Genomic DNA, 21834 nt, shown 5'->3' with positions numbered 1-21834 from the left:
AACACTCTAATATGCAAGACAGACCCACCAGGAGTAAAAACAAACAATTATTTTACTCTTATAATATTTAGTGAAAACTTCAACCAATAAAATTCTTCAGACCGAATGACCTTATTGGCCGACAGACCTGTCTGTTTGCTGCATGGATATATAAGGTTTTCCGTCTGCTTCTTGTGGCGCATTCGGGCCCGCGTCATCAAGGCGCGTCCTCAACTAGAGGGTTTGTTTTGATTCCACGGCAGACAGTAGCGAGTAGCGACTGTAGCGACTGACGATGGCAGACCAAAGTGGTCCACGGCATACTGAAACTGCACCATTCAGTCCGATTACGGGACCCGTTTCGGACTCAGACGCAAAGTTGTCCCGCTACTCTGGAGCTCCAGGAAGACCTCCAGACCGTTGGCAACCAACCGCCACACTCAGTTCGATTACGGGACCCATTTCGGACTCAGACGCGACGTTGTCCCGCTACTCTGGAGCTCCAGGGAGACCTCCAGACCGTTGGCAACCAACCGCCACACTCAGTCCAATTACGGGACCCATTTCGGGCTCAGACGCGACGTTGTCCCGCTAATCTGGAGCTCCAGGATGGTAGATATTATGACCCCTGGGAGTCTAAACATAACCCATGGGAGTCTAAACATAACCCATGGGAGTCTAGAACTTTTGTACTGTAGCGACCCTGGGACAGTTGAATACTTTGTGTGTTATGTGTTACATTATATTTCGTTGTCCGTTATGCCAGTTGTTCAGTGTGCATGTATTGTAATGTTCTTCTTGTCAATCAGCGTGGGGGCGAATCATTAGGTCAGCTGGGGGAGGGCCTTGGAAGAACAGGAGGGTGGGGGCCTGCACGCGAGTGAGACCGTGTTGGGGGTTGCCGGGGTTTGTTTTGTGTAGGTTTTCTGCCGTTGGTTATAATGTTACGGGTTTCAGTGACCTGGTTTTGGTTCATTAAAACTACCTTCAACTACTAATGACTCGACATCATTATGTCACCGGCGAGGTCGTTACAGTACTCTAGTACTCTAAAAAATAACGCTTAGGGGGTGGGGCATTGGAGGAAGGCGGGATGATGTGCTGTAATTCTCAAATGCAACAAAGGTGAGAGTCCCTTTAAGGAAGACCCTCAATCTGCCACTTGGGTATAAATAGGGGGTGATGGATGGATGTCCTACTTTTATAATTACAGGGGTACTTCGCCCATTTAGAACCGGCGTTCTATTATTATAAAATCGCTATTGTAATATAAATAAATATATAAATAAATATCAGTCTAAACCAGTCTCCCCTTTGCCTTCTACCGAAATGACACCAAACGCGTCATTTGACGTGTTTGGCGTCATTCGAAATGACGTCAAGTGACGCCAAACGCACTTCGGGTGTCTTCCCTGGCATAAATCGTTATGTTATCGTTATAACATCGGGTATGTGTAAATGCTACCCCGATAAATTGACCCGATCATACATTTGTAGCCCGATGTCACCCGAATCACCCCGACTTCCACATCGGTGGTGCATCGGCCGTTAGCGGCCATTAGCGGGATGGTGTAAACGGGGCATAAGTCAGTATGTTAGCGTTCTGTTTCTACTGGTATATTAGAGATATTAGGCAGTATGTTAGGGTCTTTTTTCTACTGCTATATTAGAGATATCGTCAGTAGAAAAATGTTAAACTATAGCCAAACTGGAATGAGCTACTAATACATTCTTCACACTAACTAAATAACACAAAATACTTCCTTTTCTATGCACTATTTGACTGTCTCAGCAGTGAGTGCACTTTAAAACTGATTCGTCATCTTCCGTCTTCAGTTTCACCCCAAAGAATACAAATGTTGCTGCAACCAAATGGCAACCACTCTTGAGTTGTGAGTAAGCTGCTATGAATGAATCGGCGTGCCATGCAATGAAAGTAGCAAGCTGGCTCTCGGATGAATCACTGGGCAGAATGATCACCTGTGGGCATATGGATACTGCAGAGTCTTGTGTGCAATATTTGAAATTAGAATACACTTTGAAAATAGAAACAGGCTGAAGGATAAGGCTGCACACATATATATATTTATTTATTTATTTATTTCAAATCTAATCTGAAAGCTGTGTAATTATAATGATTCTTCTTTAATTTCCCAAGAGGATTATATTATGTTCTATCAAAGTCTTTGAAAATTGTGCCGGCAAACAGGAACAAACTCAAACTTGCTCCGGCATTTAATTTGGTTCAATTATCAGTTCAATCTGCGCAAGACTCAAGTGTCGCACGCTAAATGGTGGCTCTCAGGCCCAATCGCCAAAGATGTTGTCATGGATAAAGATCAGCGATTGGTTGTCTTGCACTCCATCTATTCTTGCGCGCACGTGTGTGTGTGTGTGTGTGTGTGTGTGTGTGTGTGTGTGTGTGTGTGTGTGTGTGTGTGTGTGTGTGTGTGTGTGTGTGTGTGTGTGTGTGTGTGTGTGTGTGTGTGTGTGTGTGTGTGTGTGTGTGTGCACACTGTGTGAGAGATATTGTGTATTCAGTTCTACAAAAATACATCTATGTGCCACTTTTGTGCACGTGTGTGTGTGTGTGTGTGTGTGTGTGTGTGTGTGTGTGTGTGTGTGTGTGTGTGTGTGTGTGTGTGTGTGTGTGTGTGTGTGTGTGTGTGTGTTTGTGTGTGTGACAGCCATCACCGTGGGATGTCTCTCCAGCTCTGTTGACAATGGTTTTGAAGGGGCCAGAGGCTATACCCTAATGTGATTACTGTCTCTGTGAGAGGGCCCGGATTGGTGAGGCGGGTAAATAGGTTTGTGTGTGTGTGTGTGTGTGTGTGTGTGTGTGTGTGGTTGTATGTGTGTGTGTGTTCTCTGCCCATCCTCTAGCCATCACTGCCTCTCTTCCATCACAGCTGAGATGAATAAACACAGTGAAAGGCTCATAACGAAGTGGCCATGCACATGCCAAAGCCTCACTGCTTTCTAACGCTTCCCTTTTCCTTCTGTTTTGACTCTGTGATAATTCTCTCTCTCTCTCTCTCTCTCTCTCTCTCTCTCTCTCTCTCTCTCTCTCTCTCTCTCTCTTTCTTTATTTTTCAATTCAAAAAAGCTTTATTGGAATGAGAAACAAACGTTTACATTGACAAAGCAGTCGAACAATTAGGAGGTCAAAGTATAAAATGCTAAATACAGCAGTATATACATACATATATATACAAATATTAGAAAACTAAAATCTCTTTCTCTCTCTCTCTCTCCACAGCTGAGGAGTCCAAGGAGCTAGAAGAGGAGGGGTCAAAGACAGGTCAGCTAACCCGGACAAGCATCTGCCTCTGTGTTCCACAGTGCATATCTTTAGCTAGTGACGTTTCGTTTAGCGGCTCTTAGCTAGCGGCCGCTTAATGGACGCCCATAGGCAGTGCTGGTGCAGCTGTTGCTATGCAACTATCGAAACCTTTTCTGATCATTAGCGCATTACATGAGAAACATGCCCCATGCCCCATGCCTGGTAACCAGAGAACTAGGCAGGGAGAATGTCGAGGCCTGGAGTTGTGTGGTGAAAACACAGAAGGAAACAAACGGCCCAATCACATGTGGCAGGGGTTGCTAACGGATACGGTCTCACCGATGTGATGACTTCTTCACACCCTTCTTCTTCTCACTGTGCGGAACATACGCCTCTCAAGTGCTCCTCTGAGTCCAGACGGGCTGTTAATAGATCTGCTCCCTTTGCCCCCTTCCCCAACCCAGGTGAGGGATGTAGGATATTTTGCCTAGTTTGAGATTTTTGCAATTAGAACGCGTTACGAGCTTCCCGGTTACACTCTGACAATCCTTCCTTCGAGCTGTCACGTGATCGGGGTTCGCTTTTGACCCCTTCTTTAGTCCGATTGAATAATTTAGTTGCTCCGAGAATTGGAAAGTTAATACCATTGGATTTTTAATAAGGGGAGAGTTTCAGGCAGGTCTCTGAGCAGATTGGGGGCCCTACGGTTCTGTGATGCCTGCTCTATGTAGTTCTTGAGCTGGGAGGGTCAGCTGTGGCCCAGTGGTTCACAAACGTGGTTGGGGGCCAGAACCGGGCCTTGGAGTAGTGGCCGCGGGGCCGAACTCCTCCCCCCAAAAAAATAAAAGAATGTGTTGTATTATATTATTGACGGTTTAAAACTGTGCTTCACGTTTGTTGATATACAGACACGGATGATTTTATTGGTCCCAGAGGAAATCATTATTTACAGTTGCTCAACTCAAGCCAGAAGCATCAAGAACAGAACGGATAAACACAAAATACAGCATAGGGATATTTTAATTATAGATAAAAGATGTGTCTTACCAACAACAGAAAGTAATTAAATGTTTGTATACATAATAAAAGTATATGTAAGTGACTCTAAGATAAAGTAACTTGTCTCGGGTATATTGCAGGCATATTGCACAGGTCATCTGGATATAATGAAATAGCGCCATGGCTCAAAGTGACTCGGTTAAACCGACACTACAGAGTCCAGAGTGACTCACTCACTTCCGGCAGTGAGGGAGTAAAGAGTGTGAAGGCAAAAGGAAAGAAGGACATCCGGTGGCGCTCCCTCAAACTCCCTACTGCCAGGAGTCTGTTGCTTAGCATATTCCTCTACAGCGTCATTGTCTAGAATAGAGTAGACAGCCTCCTCTTCTCTTTGACGGCGACACAGGGATCCCACCTTCACAACAGGACCGGCCTTCCTGATCAGTTTGTTCAGTGTGTCGGAGTCTCCATCATGCTGCTTCCCCAAAACATTGCAGTGTAGAAGAGGGTCTGCTCTGGCCCTTCTTGAGAACTGTGTTGGAGTTCACCGTGCAGTGGAGCCGGTGGTCCAAGTGGACCCCGAGCTACTTGTAGACCTGAACAACAACTACATTCACTCCCAGGAGGAAGAGGGGTGCAGCAGGAGTCCCAAATCTCCAAAGGTCTACCCGCAGTTTGAAGCGTTGAAGCTGTGCACCAGAGCCCTGTGCTCCGTCTCCTCACCGTCCCTGGTGCATCCGACTACCGCAGAGCCAGAGTCATCGCCCCGAAGGCTTCAGGGTGCAGAGTCTGGAGTCTGGAGTGACAGCTAGTTTGCGACGTCACATGCAGTCACATGAACGGGCGACCAGAGTGGAACACGGGAACCCCTTGGGTTAGGGAGTATGGACGGAGCCCCGCGGCTTATGGCTCAATGTCCGGGCTGCAGATACGCTTAGTCACACGATGACCCCGGTGGCACCATCTGTTGTAAATGAAAACAGCAAGTCCACAGCCTTTCCTCTGGCCACGTTGGGTGCCATTTCTTTCTGCCCAGTCGGAGAGCTGCCGATGGTAACTGAGGAGTCGGGAATATTTCCATGCCGCCAAGTCTGAGTGAAACACACGGCACGACTCTCTCAGTGAACTCATTCTCTGCCCGGCCTCACTGCGCTGCATTACGTCAAAGGAGAGAGAGTCAAGTCGGGCTGGTGGGGATGGCACCGGCGCGTCCCCCGCGGTAGTCCACACACCTGGCTGGTGCAGGTGGAGACGGTGTTTATGGAGGTGGTGAAGTTGAGCTATTGCCCTTGTCATCAGAGATTACTCTTTAAGCTCCAGACATTCAGCTTTGTTGTGCCATCTGGCTCCAATTGCTGCTGACAAAGACGGAGGTTGCAGCCGGAGACAAAGACGGCGAAATGAGGAGCACTTTAATAAACCCGGAGTGATGTGGAGGCCGCGGCTACGTGTTATCTTAATGAGCTGTCCGGAGGAGCGCGCCTTCCCTTTCAAAGCCGGCCTGATTGGAACAATAACCAGTGATAACTGGGGACCTGGGCCCATTCGTTTGAATGGAGCCTCGCTCCCCTGCCTTTACAGCACAGCGCTGCTGTGTGCACCTAAATAAGGGGGTTGGTTTGCAGATGGCCAAGCGGAAAGGATCTTGAGACGGCTATATTATATCTGAGATATCGGATGTTTTCCACATATATCCCCTTATACCCCCATATATCCTCTTATATCCACATATATCCCCTTATATCCCCATTTATCACCATATATCACCATATATCCCCTTATACCACCATATTTCCCAATTTATCTCTACATATCTCCATATATCCCCTTATATCCCCATAAATTCTCCATATATCCACTGATATCACCATATATCTCTATATTCTCTATATATCTTCATATATCCGCTTATATCCCCTTATATCCCCTTATATCCCCTTATATCCCCTTATATCACTATAAATCACCATATATATGTGTGTGGGAGGCGCCCTCCCAACCCAACATACTGATTGCCTGGTGAACTCTAGTGGTTCCAGGAGTTGGGACTCCAGCCTGCCCACTCTGCCTCACTTCAGTCGGTCTCCCCTTATATCCCCTTATATCCCCTTATATCCCCTTATATCCCCTTATATCACTATAAATCACCATATATCCCCATAGATACCCAACCTTCCCGAGCAAGTGCAAATGCAAGTGCAAAGGACCACTATCTTGCATGTATGCGATTGTAGCCCTCTGCGACACACACACAGACGCGCGCACACGCACACTCACACACACACACACACAGAAATGCCTTCACCTCCCCACCTTCTCTCGGAAATTAGTTTAGTAATCCAGGCATGACTCGCAGTTTAGGGGGGCTGCAGTAATCCGACTACCCTCTCTCCCACCTCTACACACACACACACACACACACACACACACACACACACACACACACACACACACACACACACACTCACACACACATTCCCTCCCTCCCCTACCATAAACACATACACACACAAACACACACATTCCCTCCCTTCTCTACCACACGCACACACACACACACACACACACACACACACACACACACACACACACACACACATTCCCTACCTCCCCTACCATAAACACATACGCACACACACACACACACACACACACACACACACACACACATTCCCTCCCTCCTCTCTCACACACACACACACACACACACACACACACACACACACACACACACACACACACACACACACACAGCGTGCCGGCCCTGGCTCCGCCCCCCCCGGGGCCCAGGAGCCGGGCCCTAGCAACCAGCCCCTGGAAGAAGAAGAGGGGAGTGTTTTTCGATGACCCAGTTCTTTCACAGCAACCCAAAAAAAAAAGCATCTTTAGACACACAGTAAATATATGAAAAGTCCCTGGCTCTAAAAAAAACTAAACAAGAGGCAGCGAAAGCGTTGGAAGGAACGGCTCCACCGCTGTGCCGAATTAACCCCTGATTGCTGAGGCGAGGCGCAGCGAGGGTGGCATATCACGCGCCTTGATGCTAATGGAACCGGAGCCCCAGCCGCCACGACCCTCCAGTCTCCGCCACCTTCTCACACCGCCTCAAATCCCCCCCCCCTCCGGGACAAGGCCACCGCTGGAGGATTGATGGCAGTCGCCCCGGCCCCGTATTAAGGCGTCAAGCCCAATAGCTCATTGTCCTAAACGTCCCGGTGATTGTATGAGCGGTGACGGGGGGCTGGGGGGGGAGGCGTTTGTAAGGTGACTCTTAACACGTGGACGGGCCCCGCGACAAGGACAGCTGTTCCAGACTCAAAGTCACCGCTGTGCTCGTTACCGTGGCAGACCGGGTGTGTCTGTGTGTCTGTCTGCCGCACGCCGCCCTCACAAGCCCCCCCCCCCCCTCCCTCCCCCGGCTGTTAGAGATCCCCTCGTGGTGATGTCCCCCTTGGAGAACGACTCCCAGACCCACGGGGGAATACAGGAACGTTGCTTTAGGAAGTACCCTCTACGATGCGTCCCTGGTGATGTACTGTGCTAGGGTGATTCATGCGTTCTGCTTATGCACGCGGCTTAGTAAGTCAGGTGTTTTTCACATCTGTTCATGCCGCCGTAGAGAACGCGGTTAGTAATTGTTGTCCGCCACACAACCATGGAAACCTGATCTTTGCATGGATTTGGAATTCCACCAATTTGTACTCGGGAGCCTTGAGATCACAATGGTTTTAAGCATTTTGACAGGGAGAAGAAAGCGCCGGTTTGATCAGAGAAAACCTGATTCTAGAACGACACACATGTGTGATGTGCAGATCCAATTACAAGCCTTCAGACACAAAATGGCAACCCTGTCCAACGTAGGTCTGCTCGATTATGGTCAATATTGAAATCACAATTATTCAAACGATTATTTTTTTGTTTAAAACAGGATGGAATTTTTCAGCATATCTCCCCAAAAAAATGTCTACAAGTCATTTAATGAATAAAATAAATATACAAACGCATATTTATGTATTTTAATCGCGGTAACATTTTGATAAATCGCACAGGCCTAGTCCAGCGTTGCACATTGCATTCACCACGCCCATATTTACCCACGAATAAGACAAGAGGCTGCCTCGCGGTGCCGGGCCGGCCAGGTCCGCTGTCTCCATCGCTCCAGCTCCTGCTTGCTTCTCCTCAAGCCCCGGGTCTCTCCCAACGGTCACACATTAGCGCCTAAAGATATGTAAATAGAGCAGTCATGATGCCTTCATTAGGAGATACGGGTCACGCTGTAACTTCAAGAGCCTAATTAAAGTGGCTCCCTGCGCTCCGCTCCCCAGTGTTGTGGCGCTCGCATTTATCCGGTGGCGCACATGCTACGCTAGTCACACATTACGCTACTAGCTTAGCACCTTTTTTCCTCCATCACATCTCACCCGAGAAGCCCGCAGAGAAGTCCAAGTCATTAAGACGTTGTCACCTGTCTCCGCTCGCTCCTCTCGCGCGGGGAACGCTAATGTGTCGAGGAGCGTTGTCTTCTCCTTCCTTCCCTCCTTCCTTCCTCCCTTGCTGCATTTGTTGCATCTGGTGGAAAGCCAACAACATCTCACAGGTTCTCTCCTGTTCAACGGTACAACGGACTGCATTTATACAGCGCTTTTTCTAACCAGCAGCCACTCGTACCCACCCGTCCATGCACACATTCCCACACCGGCGGCGGTGTCCACCGACCCAGGCGACAGCCAGCTCGTCAGGGAGCAGCTAGGGGTTTGGCGTCTCGCTCAGGGGACACCTCGACGCTCAAGAGGAGCCGGGGATCGAACCTTTTTTTTAAGGCTGGCATCCTTCCGGTTACCAGCCGACTACCTCCTGAGCCACACGCTGGCGCTCTTCCACTGCGAAGAAGGAGGATCCAGGGGCCATTTGGGCTCCGTAACCACCGTCATCTGGCCCCTGCGGACCCCCCCCCCCCCCCCCGGGACCGCTGGGGCCACACCGTCGGGAAGAGGGGGGAGACGGCGTTGGTACCGGCTCTCCGAACCACTGCCCTCCCCCCGTACCTGGAACACCAGGTGGGAAGGCCCCCCCCCCCACCCCCGCCCCCCCACTCTGGTCGGCAGAGCACACCTCGGTTCCCCATGAGCACTCAGCTGCTGTGACTAATTAAATAACTCTGTGTGCCCTCTGCCTCCCGTTAGCCACGGCAAGGTTGGCTCCGACACCAGGCAAGGAGACGGAGGATGGGGGGGGGGGGGACACGGTAATATCGAAGCAGATTGCCAACACACACTCCAATATAAATAGAACGTCTAAGGGGTGCCTGTGTCTGTGTGTGTGTGTGTGTGTGTGTGTGTGTGTGTGTGTTTGTGTGTCCATAACATCATTATGATTTGCAGAAACGTATGTTTCCTCATCCATCTCGTTTGTTTTGTCTTCATTTCAGCCATGATGCCTCTGAAAAGCGAAAGTCCCCCGAGCTAAGGTGAGGAGGATCTCTTTGTGTGTGTGTGTGTGTGTGTGTGTGTGTGTGTGTGTGTGTGTGTGTGTGTGTGTGTGTGTGTGTGTGTGTGTGTGTGTGTGTGTGTGTGTGTGTGTGTGTGTGTGTGTGTGTGTCTGATTGGGGGAGCGAACCGTACGTCTTGAAGCATGCAGAGTGAGAGGAGGAGGAAGAGGAGGAGAATAAGGAAGATGGGGCTTGGGGGGGGGGGGGGGAGACAGTGCAAGTCGGAGAGGACATTTGTCTTGACGACGGTATCTATCTACTGACCTTCTCCTGGGCGCCCCTCTCTGCTCGGGTCTCTGCCAGTGGCTCACTGCTGAATCACCCCGGATCAATTATTCTAATATTTCTGTGGCAGTTTTAGTATTGATCAGCTTATTCATGCAGAGTGCAGCATATCTTATTTAATAACGTAAGTCATTGCATTTAATTAACTCGTTTCAGTGACGCTCGTGCCCCCCCCCCCCTTTATGTTTAATGCACTCTAAATGTTGTGTGCAACTCTGTGCTCCAGCTCCTATTGTCGCCGTGACATCGCTGGTGGCTTACTGCAGATTGCATGGCGGTCAACAATAAGCAGCACATCATTTATTTATATGCTGAGTGAGGCTGGCCCGGTGGAGTGGCTGGTTGTTGCTAAACGTTCCCCGACCTTCTGCCCGCGGTCGGGGGAACCAGAGACCGACTGAAGTGAGGCAGAGTGGGCGGGCTGGAGTCCCAACTCCTGGAACCACTAGAGTTCACCGGGCAATCAGTATGTTCTTACCTTGTTGTTGTGGGCCACAACAACAAGGTACTGGTTGTGCTACTTGGGAGCCTTCATTTAAAGTTTGACGATCCACTTTTAAGGTAGCCGTGGTAGTTTGTGTTTGATTGAACATTCAGAGGGACAGCGCGGTCCGGGCAAGGTCGTTTCAGTTCATTTGGGAGGCGTTGTTATGTATGGTACCGCTGGTCCCATGGCCAGTTTGCAAAGATTACATTTTCAATTAGTTTTTCTTGTAAACCCTTGAGACAAACATTATTTTACCCCCGGTGTAACAATTACCTTCAGTTGAGCACCTCTCCAAAGAGCTTTACGGGCCTACTGCAGACAATTAACATCAGGAGAAAAGTCGGAATTCATAAAATGAAAGATGTGCGAATGGCTAAATGCTAAACAATGTGGACCCAACGTCTTCGGATGAGCGTCTTGATACTAGGAGACGGTGTGTGTGTGTGTGTGTGCGTGCATGCATGTGAGCACGTATGTGGGTCTCGACAGCGAGTCCCCTGACCTTCTGAGTTTGCGGAGAGAGATGACGTGCAGTGAGATAAACGGAGGAGTGTGTGCGTGTATGAGAGAGTGTGTGTCTGTGGTCTCTTCAGGTCACTCACTTCCCCGTCGGCGTTGGGGGGGGCAGGCTCGACGCTGATGATGTCAGACAGGACCCTTACGCCCGGGGTTACTCCGGGGGGGTGGGGGGGTGATGGGAGGTCCGCCAACTCAGCCTCCTGCGTTATTGATGCGTTTGTCTCGGCCATTGATCTGCGTTCTTACACCCCTCTCGTCTCATTGGCCGGGGCCCACACGGTCCTCCTCTGAGGTGCTTGCGAGGTGCGGCGAGCGGCGGAACGTTCCGGAAGAGGCCAATTACAGAATATGCTTTTGCATGAACAACCGTCCTCCCATCGACATCAACACCCGCTGACAGGTGGGATGCGTCGCCACGGCGATAAGCAGGCATCCATACGAGTCAAACAGCGCAGTCCGGCGTAAAAATATATGCAAGCGTAAAAAATATAAAATATAAAAAAAATATATAAAATGCTGTGCTGGCTTGCCGGTTTACTTCAGTCGGGTTTTATTTTTCTTCTCTAAATGATTTCCATGACATGAAAAGTGGTGTTATATCTGAGCTGCAGCTGGGGGCCAGAATCGGTGATCAATGACAGCTGATGAACAGCGAGGAGACGAGCCCTCCTCCCCACAGAGCGCCACGCTCAGAGACGCTGTCGACGTCTGACGGCCCGCGTGAAAAAAACAACCCGAAACCTTCCTTGAAACCATCGCCCGTGGGCTCAATTAACTTCCATAGATTACCCATAACGCAGATAAAATATAAGTGTGTGTGTGTGTGTGTGTGTGTGTGTGTGTGTGTGTGTGTGTGTGTGTGTGTGTGTGTGTGTGTGTGTGTGTGTGTGTGTGTGTGTGTGTAAACATGTGTTCACATGGAAAATCAAACACGCAAATGTACTCTACATGTACAGTATACCCATTGCACACACTTGAGGTCTCTTGGTACACAGGGCCGCCTATCTATCCCTGTTGCATATATTTTGAGACATAAATCCTAAAAAACCTTGACTTAACAGATAATATCAAATAAAAAAGATATAGATGATACCCATAATATCCATATTTATGTAATTTATTTTTATGAATTCTGAGCAGAATCCCCTAGAAGCACACACAGCCTTCAGTGTAGCTGGGGCTGCAGGGGAGGGCTGGGGGGGTTCCATGTTCATGAAGCATGAACATTAAACAGTGATTAATAACAGAGGGGAATCAAGAGGGTGAGCGATGGCCACGGCAACGACCTTATTAAGCAGCGGGGCGTGTGTGTGTGGTTGGCACATGAGCGGTTGAACTCTGTTCACCGTCAGATACCGGCATGGCTTTTAAACGGTAGGACTTGACTTAAGTTCACCAGGGCAGGTGGACCAACTGCTCATATTCACACTGACCGACGGCTTACTGGGTAGAGCGCGTACCATATAGGCCCAGTCCTGATGGCAGCGACCCGGGTTCGAATCCTGCCCGTGGCCATCTGCTGCATGTCCTCCCTTCCATCTCCCATACCTTCCTCGCTATCTCACTCTATAATGTAGCATAAAAATGCAAAAATCAACCAAAAAATATATATTTGCGCTGACCGTTGTTCCGTCAGCTGCACTTAACCTCTTTGTTTCCTCGATATGGAAAGGCGGTTCTGATTAACTATTGCCTCAATCCAAGCGGTATGAGACGCATTGCTCTGCTGTCCTCATCAACCATGTCAACAAACCTTCTAGATTTAACGGTACTCATCCTTATATCCAGCAAAGCAAACATTGCTCCAGTGCTATCGCAATATTGACACGAGAATACATGAATAGATATGAATATATATGCATGATAATAGGCAACCTTGTTAATGGTGAATATGGATATGTTTGTTACTTTGCAAACTAATTGCGGAGATCTAATGAAAGCCAGAGCAAATCTAGTTTGTTCTGCACATCAGGTGAATTACAGATGGCTCAGCGGGAGTCAATCGGAGCGGGTTCGTACCGGTTGGGATGTGCATAATCTGTTTGCTATTGAGCGGGAACATCTTTGTGCGCAGCTACCTGAATAATGTTTTGCAATTAAGGCGTAATTCATGCGCTGCCTCTAAACTATTGTTGGAGTTGTGCTTTCGCTGTGAAACTAAACGAGATAATGAATGGGCAGAACGGGATCAAATGTTGAGAGAAGGATTAAATACTCGGAAATGATCCGGTGTTGTCTGGGTCTGTCTCGAACGGGATTTCATGTCCCTTGAGTATAACAGCAGCTCTCGATGTTCAGACGGATACATCGTTCTTTGAGCCAGCTGTCGGGTGTAAGCAAGGCAATACCCGGCTCCGACAATAAAGTTGTTCTCCCAAAGTTTGTCCTAATGCTTGCCCTGCTTCTAAAGTGTTGAGTGGCCCGACAGTCTATAACACAGCAACGTAACAGTAATAATATGAAGTCCTCCCCATCATCGCGCCTTAGAGTGTCGACTGCGTTGGATCCCTATGGCCATCGGCTGGGCGTCCTTGAACCAGATTTCTAACGCCGACCTGTACGTTGCTTTGGATGATGTCCTCTGCTGAAGTCACGCCTTGGTAGGCTGAAGGGACACGGCTACCTGTACAGAATGAATGAGTGAGACGACCTCGCGTCGCATTCAGCATGGGTGTCCCCACATGGGCTTGTGATCACCACGTGGTGACATGTTTGTATGCCATTGCCTGTGTGTGTGTGTGTGTGTGTGTGTGTGTGTGTGTGTGTGTGTGTGTGTGTGTGTGTGTGTGTGTGTGTGTGTGTGTGTGTGTGTGTGTGTGTGTGTGTGTGTGTGTGTGTGTGTGCGCGCTGTAAACCCACATTATAACACTTAGACGAGGACGGGGAAGGCTGTCGTAGAGGCTGGCGAGGCGGGGTCTACCAAGAGACCTGACTGAGCCTCCCTTTGCTCCGCCCTTCACGTTGATAACCCGGCCAACCCCACCTCCAGGGCCCCCCCCCCCCCCCTCCAGGGCCCAACCCCACCTACAGGGCTCACCCCCCCCACCCCCCCTCCAGGGCCCACCCCCCTAGTCTTCAAACGGTCCTTTGTATCACAGAGGAGAATCAAGATTAATGCACTTTCACATCCCGACCTGGCTCTGGGGGCGGGGGAACTGGTGGTATAATTAACACCGCGGGGGAGGGAGGGGGAGGGGGGCGGCAGGGGGCACCACCAGTTACCTGACACACACACAAACACACACACACCGTGGGGGGGGGGGGGGGGGGGGGGGGGGGGGGGTGAGCCCTGTAGGTGGGGTTGGGCCCTGGAGGGGGGGGGGGGCCCTGGAGGTGGGGTTGGCCGGGTAAATCCTGCTCTTTTATTTATGCGATAAAAGAGCAGGATTTATGTATGCTACAACAACGCATGCTGCTACACCGGGCTCATGGTTGTGTGTATGTGTGGGTGTGAGTGTGGCCAGGGCCTACGGTAATACAGGGACACCCACCACTCATTCTTGTCGTCCTTCCACATACGGGCGTTTTCGTTCGCTAAGGCGGCTCGTGGTCGACCTCGAGATTCGAAAGTTTTCTTGCCATTCCCCGAGAACCCCAACTCCATTGATGAAACAATCCTTTTGGGAAGTTTTGATAGGCGACCTTTGACCCTATTCAGCCTTGGTGTTTCGCATTAGTCACTGGACTCGCATCATCACACCCCGATGCAGCAGCGTGCCCCACCCCTCCGGGTGGAGGTGATAGAGAAGGAGTGGGCAGTGTGGAAGCTAGGGGGAGCTGTAGCAGAAGTTTAAACGAATCAGCATCAATGTGGCCGGGTCTTTAGTCAAACTGGCTGTACAAACATTGTACAAACCTTGTTTAGCTCATTGCAGTTCTTAACATGGCTCAATGCGCACATTTTGTGTGTGTGTGTGTGTGTGTGTGTGTGTGTGTGTGTGTGTGTGTTTGTACATGCGAGAGAGCACCTATGAATAACTCGTATTTAGTCTCCCTGTGCCTCACTACTACTTAGAAGTTCGGGTGGGCGACCTTTAACACGTCTTCCACACAGGAGTGCGCGGGTGCATCCAAACAGCGAGGCCAGGTTGACTCCGGTGCTCCGGTGTTATTAATGCATGCGGCACTAAGCAGAATGAGGGATCCTTCACAATGCTCTGGTGGCCTACTTCCTGGTGGCCGTAATTATAGCACGGCGGCGGCGGCGGCGGCGGTCCCCTCCGTCTGTCAGCCGCCGCTTTGAATTGTTAATGTCTCCCAACGAGTCGACATCGCCATCACATGTGTGAATCTGTTTCATGCGTCGGCTAATTGCCCTTGCACCGTTCTTCACGCTTTGCTTGGCTGATAACCCTGTAATGGATTTTCAATGTAGCAGAGTTGAGGCCGCAGACCGCGTTAACCAGAGTTAACATTAACATGCCGGGCTTCCCCCCATGGTGTACTTTGTATTATTTGAGATGGATTTAGCCTTTTAAGAGTTGTTCGTTTTGCGGTTTTGTCACTGGGCATATTTGGGTACAATCTTGTAAATATTTATACATACTTTCCAGATGATAAAAGAATGCACCCAAGGATGAGTATGATGTATGGCCTTTCATTGCAATGCAGATACGAAAATAATTTGGTTTGAATGTATCGCTGTTCGTTAGAAAGGATTTAGTTGGCCACTGCGTCTTTTGTAGCACACAGCGCCTTCCAAGAGCCAAGAGAGAATTAGTGTGCAATCGCCGCTATGGGCTGCAAATGAATCAGCCAGCGTGAGTCCCCCCGTCTTTAAAGAGGACATGCTGGCCTGCACAGATTTAGATTCTCTGATGGATAGCGGAGAAAATATACTTTTGTGCTTGGAGTTTTCTTTTGATTGCCAATTAGAAAAATACAAATTGTGATTAAGCCGGCCCAGGACGTTATTTAAAATGGAAGGGAGGGGTGGGGGGGGGTCATACGTTCAGGTGTAGTCAGGCTTTATTCTCCCCGACTCAGTGAGGCCGAGCACGTGGTTTGGGAGTGCACGTTCCTGCCACAGTCCCTCTCAGGAACGCCGATTTGAATCAATTAAGATCACGCAGTTAATGAGAGTTTTCAAACAGGGTGCTAATCTTAATGAAATTAAAATTATCAAATAATTAAATTGAAACAAATGGCAAGATAGCACTTATTTTCCGTCTTGATGTGCTGAAGAACATTTAACGAGAATGCGTGCGCCCTCACATGCTAGATATGAATCTTATTTATGTTTAAGTTAAATTAACATTTAACGAGCGGGGCAAAGTCACAAACTTTATACAATATTATCAATTATCTACATTTGTCCTATGCAGTCGAGCATGGAGAAAAATCCATCTCCATGTTTATATTTTGGGTACACAATTACACTTACAAATGACCTAATTACAAAGCCAATATCAATCAGCTTCGAAACGTACAACAGCACCGGCAAAATGTTCTCCTTGGAAAGCCTGCAACAACTCGTCGGTTATTTCTGTTAAAAAACGTCCCTTTGATTCGAAACACAAGTAATTGACTCAAATTAAGTATGTAAACTGAACCGCCGAGCATATAGGCAACTAAATAACCTTTCAAGTCATCAAGTGTGTGAGCCCCATGCGTGGCATCATTCCAATCTGTTCCGTGGTGATTTGGGCAGGTTTAATGACGCTGTGAGATCCATTTATTTCACTGTTTGCCACAGTCTCCGGGGAGCAGGGGTGAGGGAGGCAGTAGGTTTGGTAAAAGGTGCGTGTAGGGAGAAAAGAAGTAGCGGAGCTAAATGAAGAAGGACTTCCTAATCACGAGGAATACCTCCCCTCTCCTGTGCGATAATTAAGTGTCCATGTAACGATGACGAATGAACTTAGCTTTTAATTTACTTGTTTTCTCCTCCTGCAAAGTTTCAGTTTTTTTTGGAACAGCTTTATGCTTATTGATGCAGCTTACATTATCACAATTATGTTAATATTTTTATTGATTGAATCAATTATAATAATATATATTTATATTATAATATATCATATATTATATTATTATTGAATATGATATATTAGTCCTTAGGTGTGGTCCAATAGCCTAGTGTTTATGCTGTTTGACCTTTAGGTCAAAGTTCAAATAAGGTCAAAGCCCACCCATATGCATCGTTAAGACTAGCCTAGCCTCTACCTCATGATCTAAATCCCTGTAAATCTCTATAAAACCAGCTGCTGAATGAACAGATAGTGAAATTGTATCTTCATTGTTTGCCTCAAACAATGACAACAATGTTGTGAGTTGTTAAGAACTGTATGCAGTCATTAGTCTTACATGTAACTTCCTGTTTCCAGGATGTGGTCCAAGAGGACAGGAAGCAGATGAGTCTGGAGACTAATCCCTCCCATCCTGTCAATCCCCTTGGACACCGTCTCCCCCCCCCCGGTCTCTCCCACCATGTCAAAGCCTCGCTGGGCAGGAGAGACTCCATCATGGTATCGCCGTCAGAGACTTACCCCCTGGATTCCCAAAACACAACACAGAATTTGTACAATCCTTTCATAATTTGTCGTAGTAGTATTACATCCCTCCCCCTGTCCGTCGCTCGATCAATGTGCGCCGCCTCCCCGAAACAAACAGGGAGGGCAAACGTCTTGTGTGCGACGCAACGTACCAAAGACAAACTCTCTTTGGATCTGGATTCAAACTGGATCGGGCGGGCACTACTTCTTGCCTCCCCGGTTCAGACATGGCTCTCTGTAAGTGTGTGATGTGGCATGTGCTTGACTTCCCCCTGCTTAATAGGAAACGAGGAGCATGAAGGATGATGACCCGGGCCTTGGCGGCCGTCACGAACGTCTCCGCCGGTAACGGAGCGCTTCTCCGCCATTACTCCCGCGGCGGCTAATTAGCTTCTGTCGCCCAAGTAACTTGAAGCTGTCAGTGTGCGCCTTCGCCCGCCGTGCTCGATAACTAGAGGGAATTAGTGTAGGACTGCCGGCAGACCGCTAGCGAAATTGCGAATGTTGCATGAGATGCGTGTCTTTCTCCACTGAGCTGCCAGCGCTGTGTGTAAGAAGTGTTGTTTTTTTTAGGAATGGTGTTGTTGGTTATGTGTCCACGTTGGGATGTTTTTTATCAACTTAGAGGTTGTTGTTATGCGTCATGTTAGTAACTGAACAATGCCCAGTGCCTAAACGTCGTGTTCATGTCAAAGACTGTTGTTATTTCTCTAAAATAATAGTGCCTATTTGCATTAAAAAGACAAGGTAACACCGCCTGGTCCTTCCTCATTTGATGTGCCATTTCCATGGCACACTTTGTTTTCACACTCTGGCAAGCTCCACTTAGTCACACAGGATTTGTTGTTTGTGACGAAACATCAAATTATGGTCAGAATAATAAAAGAAGAACAAAAATATTTCATTTTCCATGCAAATGAAGCGAGGAGTGTTTCACGGCCCCTAGTTATGCTGTTGCAGTTCCGCCGAGACGCGGTCAACCGAAGCAACTTACTCCTTAAGAATGATGGAAAGTTTCTCTATGTTTGTTTCCGTTGCACAGGATATCGCTGCCTTCCACGCCACACACACACACACACGCACACGCACACACCTCCTCCCCCTTCCCTCCCCCTCCACCTCTTCCCCCCTAAGCTGGGTGATTGGAGGGCTGTTGATCAAACCTCAGTCTGAGCCGTCAGCCCTCTCAGATGTCGGCGTACAGTAGCCCTTGACCTTGCTGTGTGTCCTCGTGGCCCAGACACCCGCTTGAAATTAAATTACAGATTAGTGGCTCCGGGCCCAAAGAGAAGGCTTTATTCAGTTGGCCCCATCTCTGCGTGTCCACCATCTCCTCATTCAGAAGCTCGGGGGGAGAAATGTCATGGGTTTTAAGGAAGGAAGTCTGGATCCCCTTCTTATGACTTCAAAGCATATCTGTGCCAAAAGTCAGCCAGAAATCGAGATGTGTGTCAAGACGGGAAATGGTGAAGCGGTGGTTCAAGGGACAGGTTGGTATGAGGTATTAGGGGGAGTTAGGAGAAATGGATTCTTGGTATTAAAACCACGATAATATATTTCATACCGAGACAAAAATAGTTGCTAACTTGTCATTTCGTTAAACATTAGCTGCCACAAAATGTAAGCTTCTTACCCTTTAAGGATACAATTTCCCTCCTGTGTTGATTAATTAGGATCAAAATAGATCATAGTCACATTTTTTATTTAATTGCACAGTTGCCAGACAGAGTGAGCACCTTGACAGCAAAACTAATTCTCCTTCCCTCTTAAGGGGGTTGCCGTATGCACATACAAAGCATATGAAGACAGATGCAGTCGCACAACATTGTGACACATTGTATCCCTAGAAATCCATATCCTTAGTGTGGCTCATTTAAAAGATATATTGGGAAAAAGAAATCCCAAGCTGCCTGAGAAGCATGCCTGATCTGTTGCTCATAACCTGACAACGAACATTTCCCCCTCTTCTGCACACTTAATTAACCAGCCGCTAGAAAGTTCTGGAAATACCGAAAAAGGCACACCAAAAAATATGATTCTCGGTACATCTCCGTTAAGCGTCAAGCGTCACGTTTAGTGTCTGTCGGATCTTCTTTGCTTGTGTTTCATTTCAACAATAATCGCTATGTCTAAATATCTTCAAGAGAACAGTTGGTCCTAAGATTAAACCAAAATCCTCCTCTGAATCGTGTTACGGAGTACAAAAACAGCCCTTCCTTAGAACCACGCGCCGACTCTACTGGACATGAGTAGTTGGCATCGGGAAGTAAAACTGAGAACTACGGATGGATGTTTTTCTTTTGACGAGGGGAAATGCCAACTTATAGAAATGAATAAAAGCGGACTCGAGCACTAAGCAGTAAAGAGGACTCAAGCACTAAGCAGTAAAGCTGCAGACCAAATGTTTCATGGCCAGCTGTGGGTATATACACATGGATTACAGTGAAGCATGCGTGCTGAATGGCGACAGTGTCTCTATCTCGGGTCCCATTGTAAGTCACACCGAGATACATATCCCATCCCTACACTGCCATCAACAGCCATTTTGTCAGAAGAAAAACATCTCACAGGTTCAATAGCCACCTATATCAGAGCGGTTTTGTTGGCAGGCTGTTTTGGATACCCCTTGCAACATTTGCTTTTGTTATGATTTTTTAATGAAAACTGTCTCCCTGTACAATGGCCAATGCTAGCAGGAAGGTAGTCATTGGACTGAAGTAGAAAATAATAGCTTCTCAGATTGTCGTCTTGGCATTTATACCAATATGATTATGAAGTTGAAACCCTAGGTACATGTATCTAGAGAAACACAAGTTTACGAATGACACCTTATCGTTCCCGTAGCAAAGTTGTTGCGGAAACTTTGCCAGACAAAACTGGCAGCGACGCTTTAAAAACTCCAACCTTTGGCTTTGCCAAGGGAAAATAAATAAATTACAACTAAATCCACATCACTAACTCAGCTTGGCACTGTAGTTGTACTCAGTTCTATTGGCTGCAGAATGAGTACCGTGGCAATGACGTTCCTTCTGCACCAACTCCAATTGATTAGAAAACATCCAGCAGTATACAGTTTGGCATGGGCCGTTTTTAAGAGCTGTCTTTGAGCCACGAGGCCTACTTAGAGGATAACAAGCACAAAGTATATCAATTATTTGCTGAACCTTAACCCGATAAATATCTCTGCATATATAATCAGTGCAGCAAACAATAGCAGACATTTGTAGTCACATGAAAACAGTGGTTGTCTATGATGTATGTTATGGTGAGATGAATGGTTCAGTCCAGCTCAAGTGGTCGAGCAAGGCATTCCAACTCTGCGGAGGTTGGAGGTTGACTCCCACACGGATCACCCATGTTAATAAGGGATTTGATTTGGATTGATTTCAATGTAAAGGTAATTGGCATAAGCGTTGTCAAAATGGCCTCTAATTATATTCTTATATTTTATATAATAGAATGATTAAGTGCAAAGAAGTATTGCAGGTCTGCACATTATATGGTCTTATATAGGCTTGCCTACCTTGAGGGAACCAAACTAATGAGGCCGTTTGAATAATATTTATCTGAGATTATGTGATAGCAGTTCATTGTACTCTGTGATGCATTCTACTATTCATTTCACATTTAATATGTACTGAATGTGTAATTACTTGAAAATTTCACATGAAAACATCTGTTTGGGTTTCTTCTAAAAGTATTGATCGCACTCTTCTTGCATTAGAAATCGATTGTCTTGTTTTGTCTTCCACACTGAAAGCCTGCCTGTCTAAACACATGGATAGTCACACTCTTTAGGGGTGCTCTGGCTGGAACCATTGCATTTCAATACACTTTATTTAATAATACTTTATTCGTTCTCACGCGTGTTTGGTTTGTCCTGACAGAAGAGCATTTTCCTGTACGGGCATCAAACTTTAATTCATGTCCCTGCATCACATTAGAGCAGTGTTGAATAACTATCTTCTGTTCAATGTCTACATTAACTATTCACATGACATATGGAGAGGATAGAATACTGTCAGTAAATAAGACATGTGATACGATTATAATTAGTTCTATATGTCATATATAATTAAGTAGTACTCGTATGTTTCAAATTTCAGTCGTCAGTTTTCTACAACATGTATAGTGACTGATTTGATTCAAATTGTTCTCTAGGAAAAGATTGCATTCATTGATGTAAACGATATTACAGTCCATCTCATTGTTGTTTCAAAGATAAAATTTCAGATATCAGTCATTCTGTGTGTTAAAAGATAACAATGCAGTACACTACCATGAAATACACTGTGGCCAACCTCTT

General features: G+C 47.4%; 1 protein-coding gene across 1 annotated transcript in view; it reads left to right on the top strand.

Moving 5' to 3' along the window:
• The window catches only part of cd276 (CD276 molecule), a 71020-nt gene extending 52736 nt beyond the window's left edge, over positions 1–18284 (top strand). The window contains 3 exon segments of the mRNA XM_060072054.1: positions 3239–3280; positions 9690–9728; positions 17361–18284. Of these exon segments, the coding sequence (XP_059928037.1) occupies positions 3239–3280; positions 9690–9727 (80 nt within the window). The 3' untranslated portion in view covers position 9728; positions 17361–18284.
• Positions 18285–21834: the final 3550 nt, after the last annotated feature.

The sequence above is a fragment of the Gadus macrocephalus genome, chromosome 14, assembly GCF_031168955.1.
Source record: "Gadus macrocephalus chromosome 14, ASM3116895v1".
NCBI classification, from domain to species: Eukaryota; Metazoa; Chordata; class Actinopteri; order Gadiformes; family Gadidae; genus Gadus; species Gadus macrocephalus.
The sequence above is the reverse complement of the archived record's forward strand: the minus strand, read 5'-3'. Positions and strand labels throughout refer to the sequence as shown.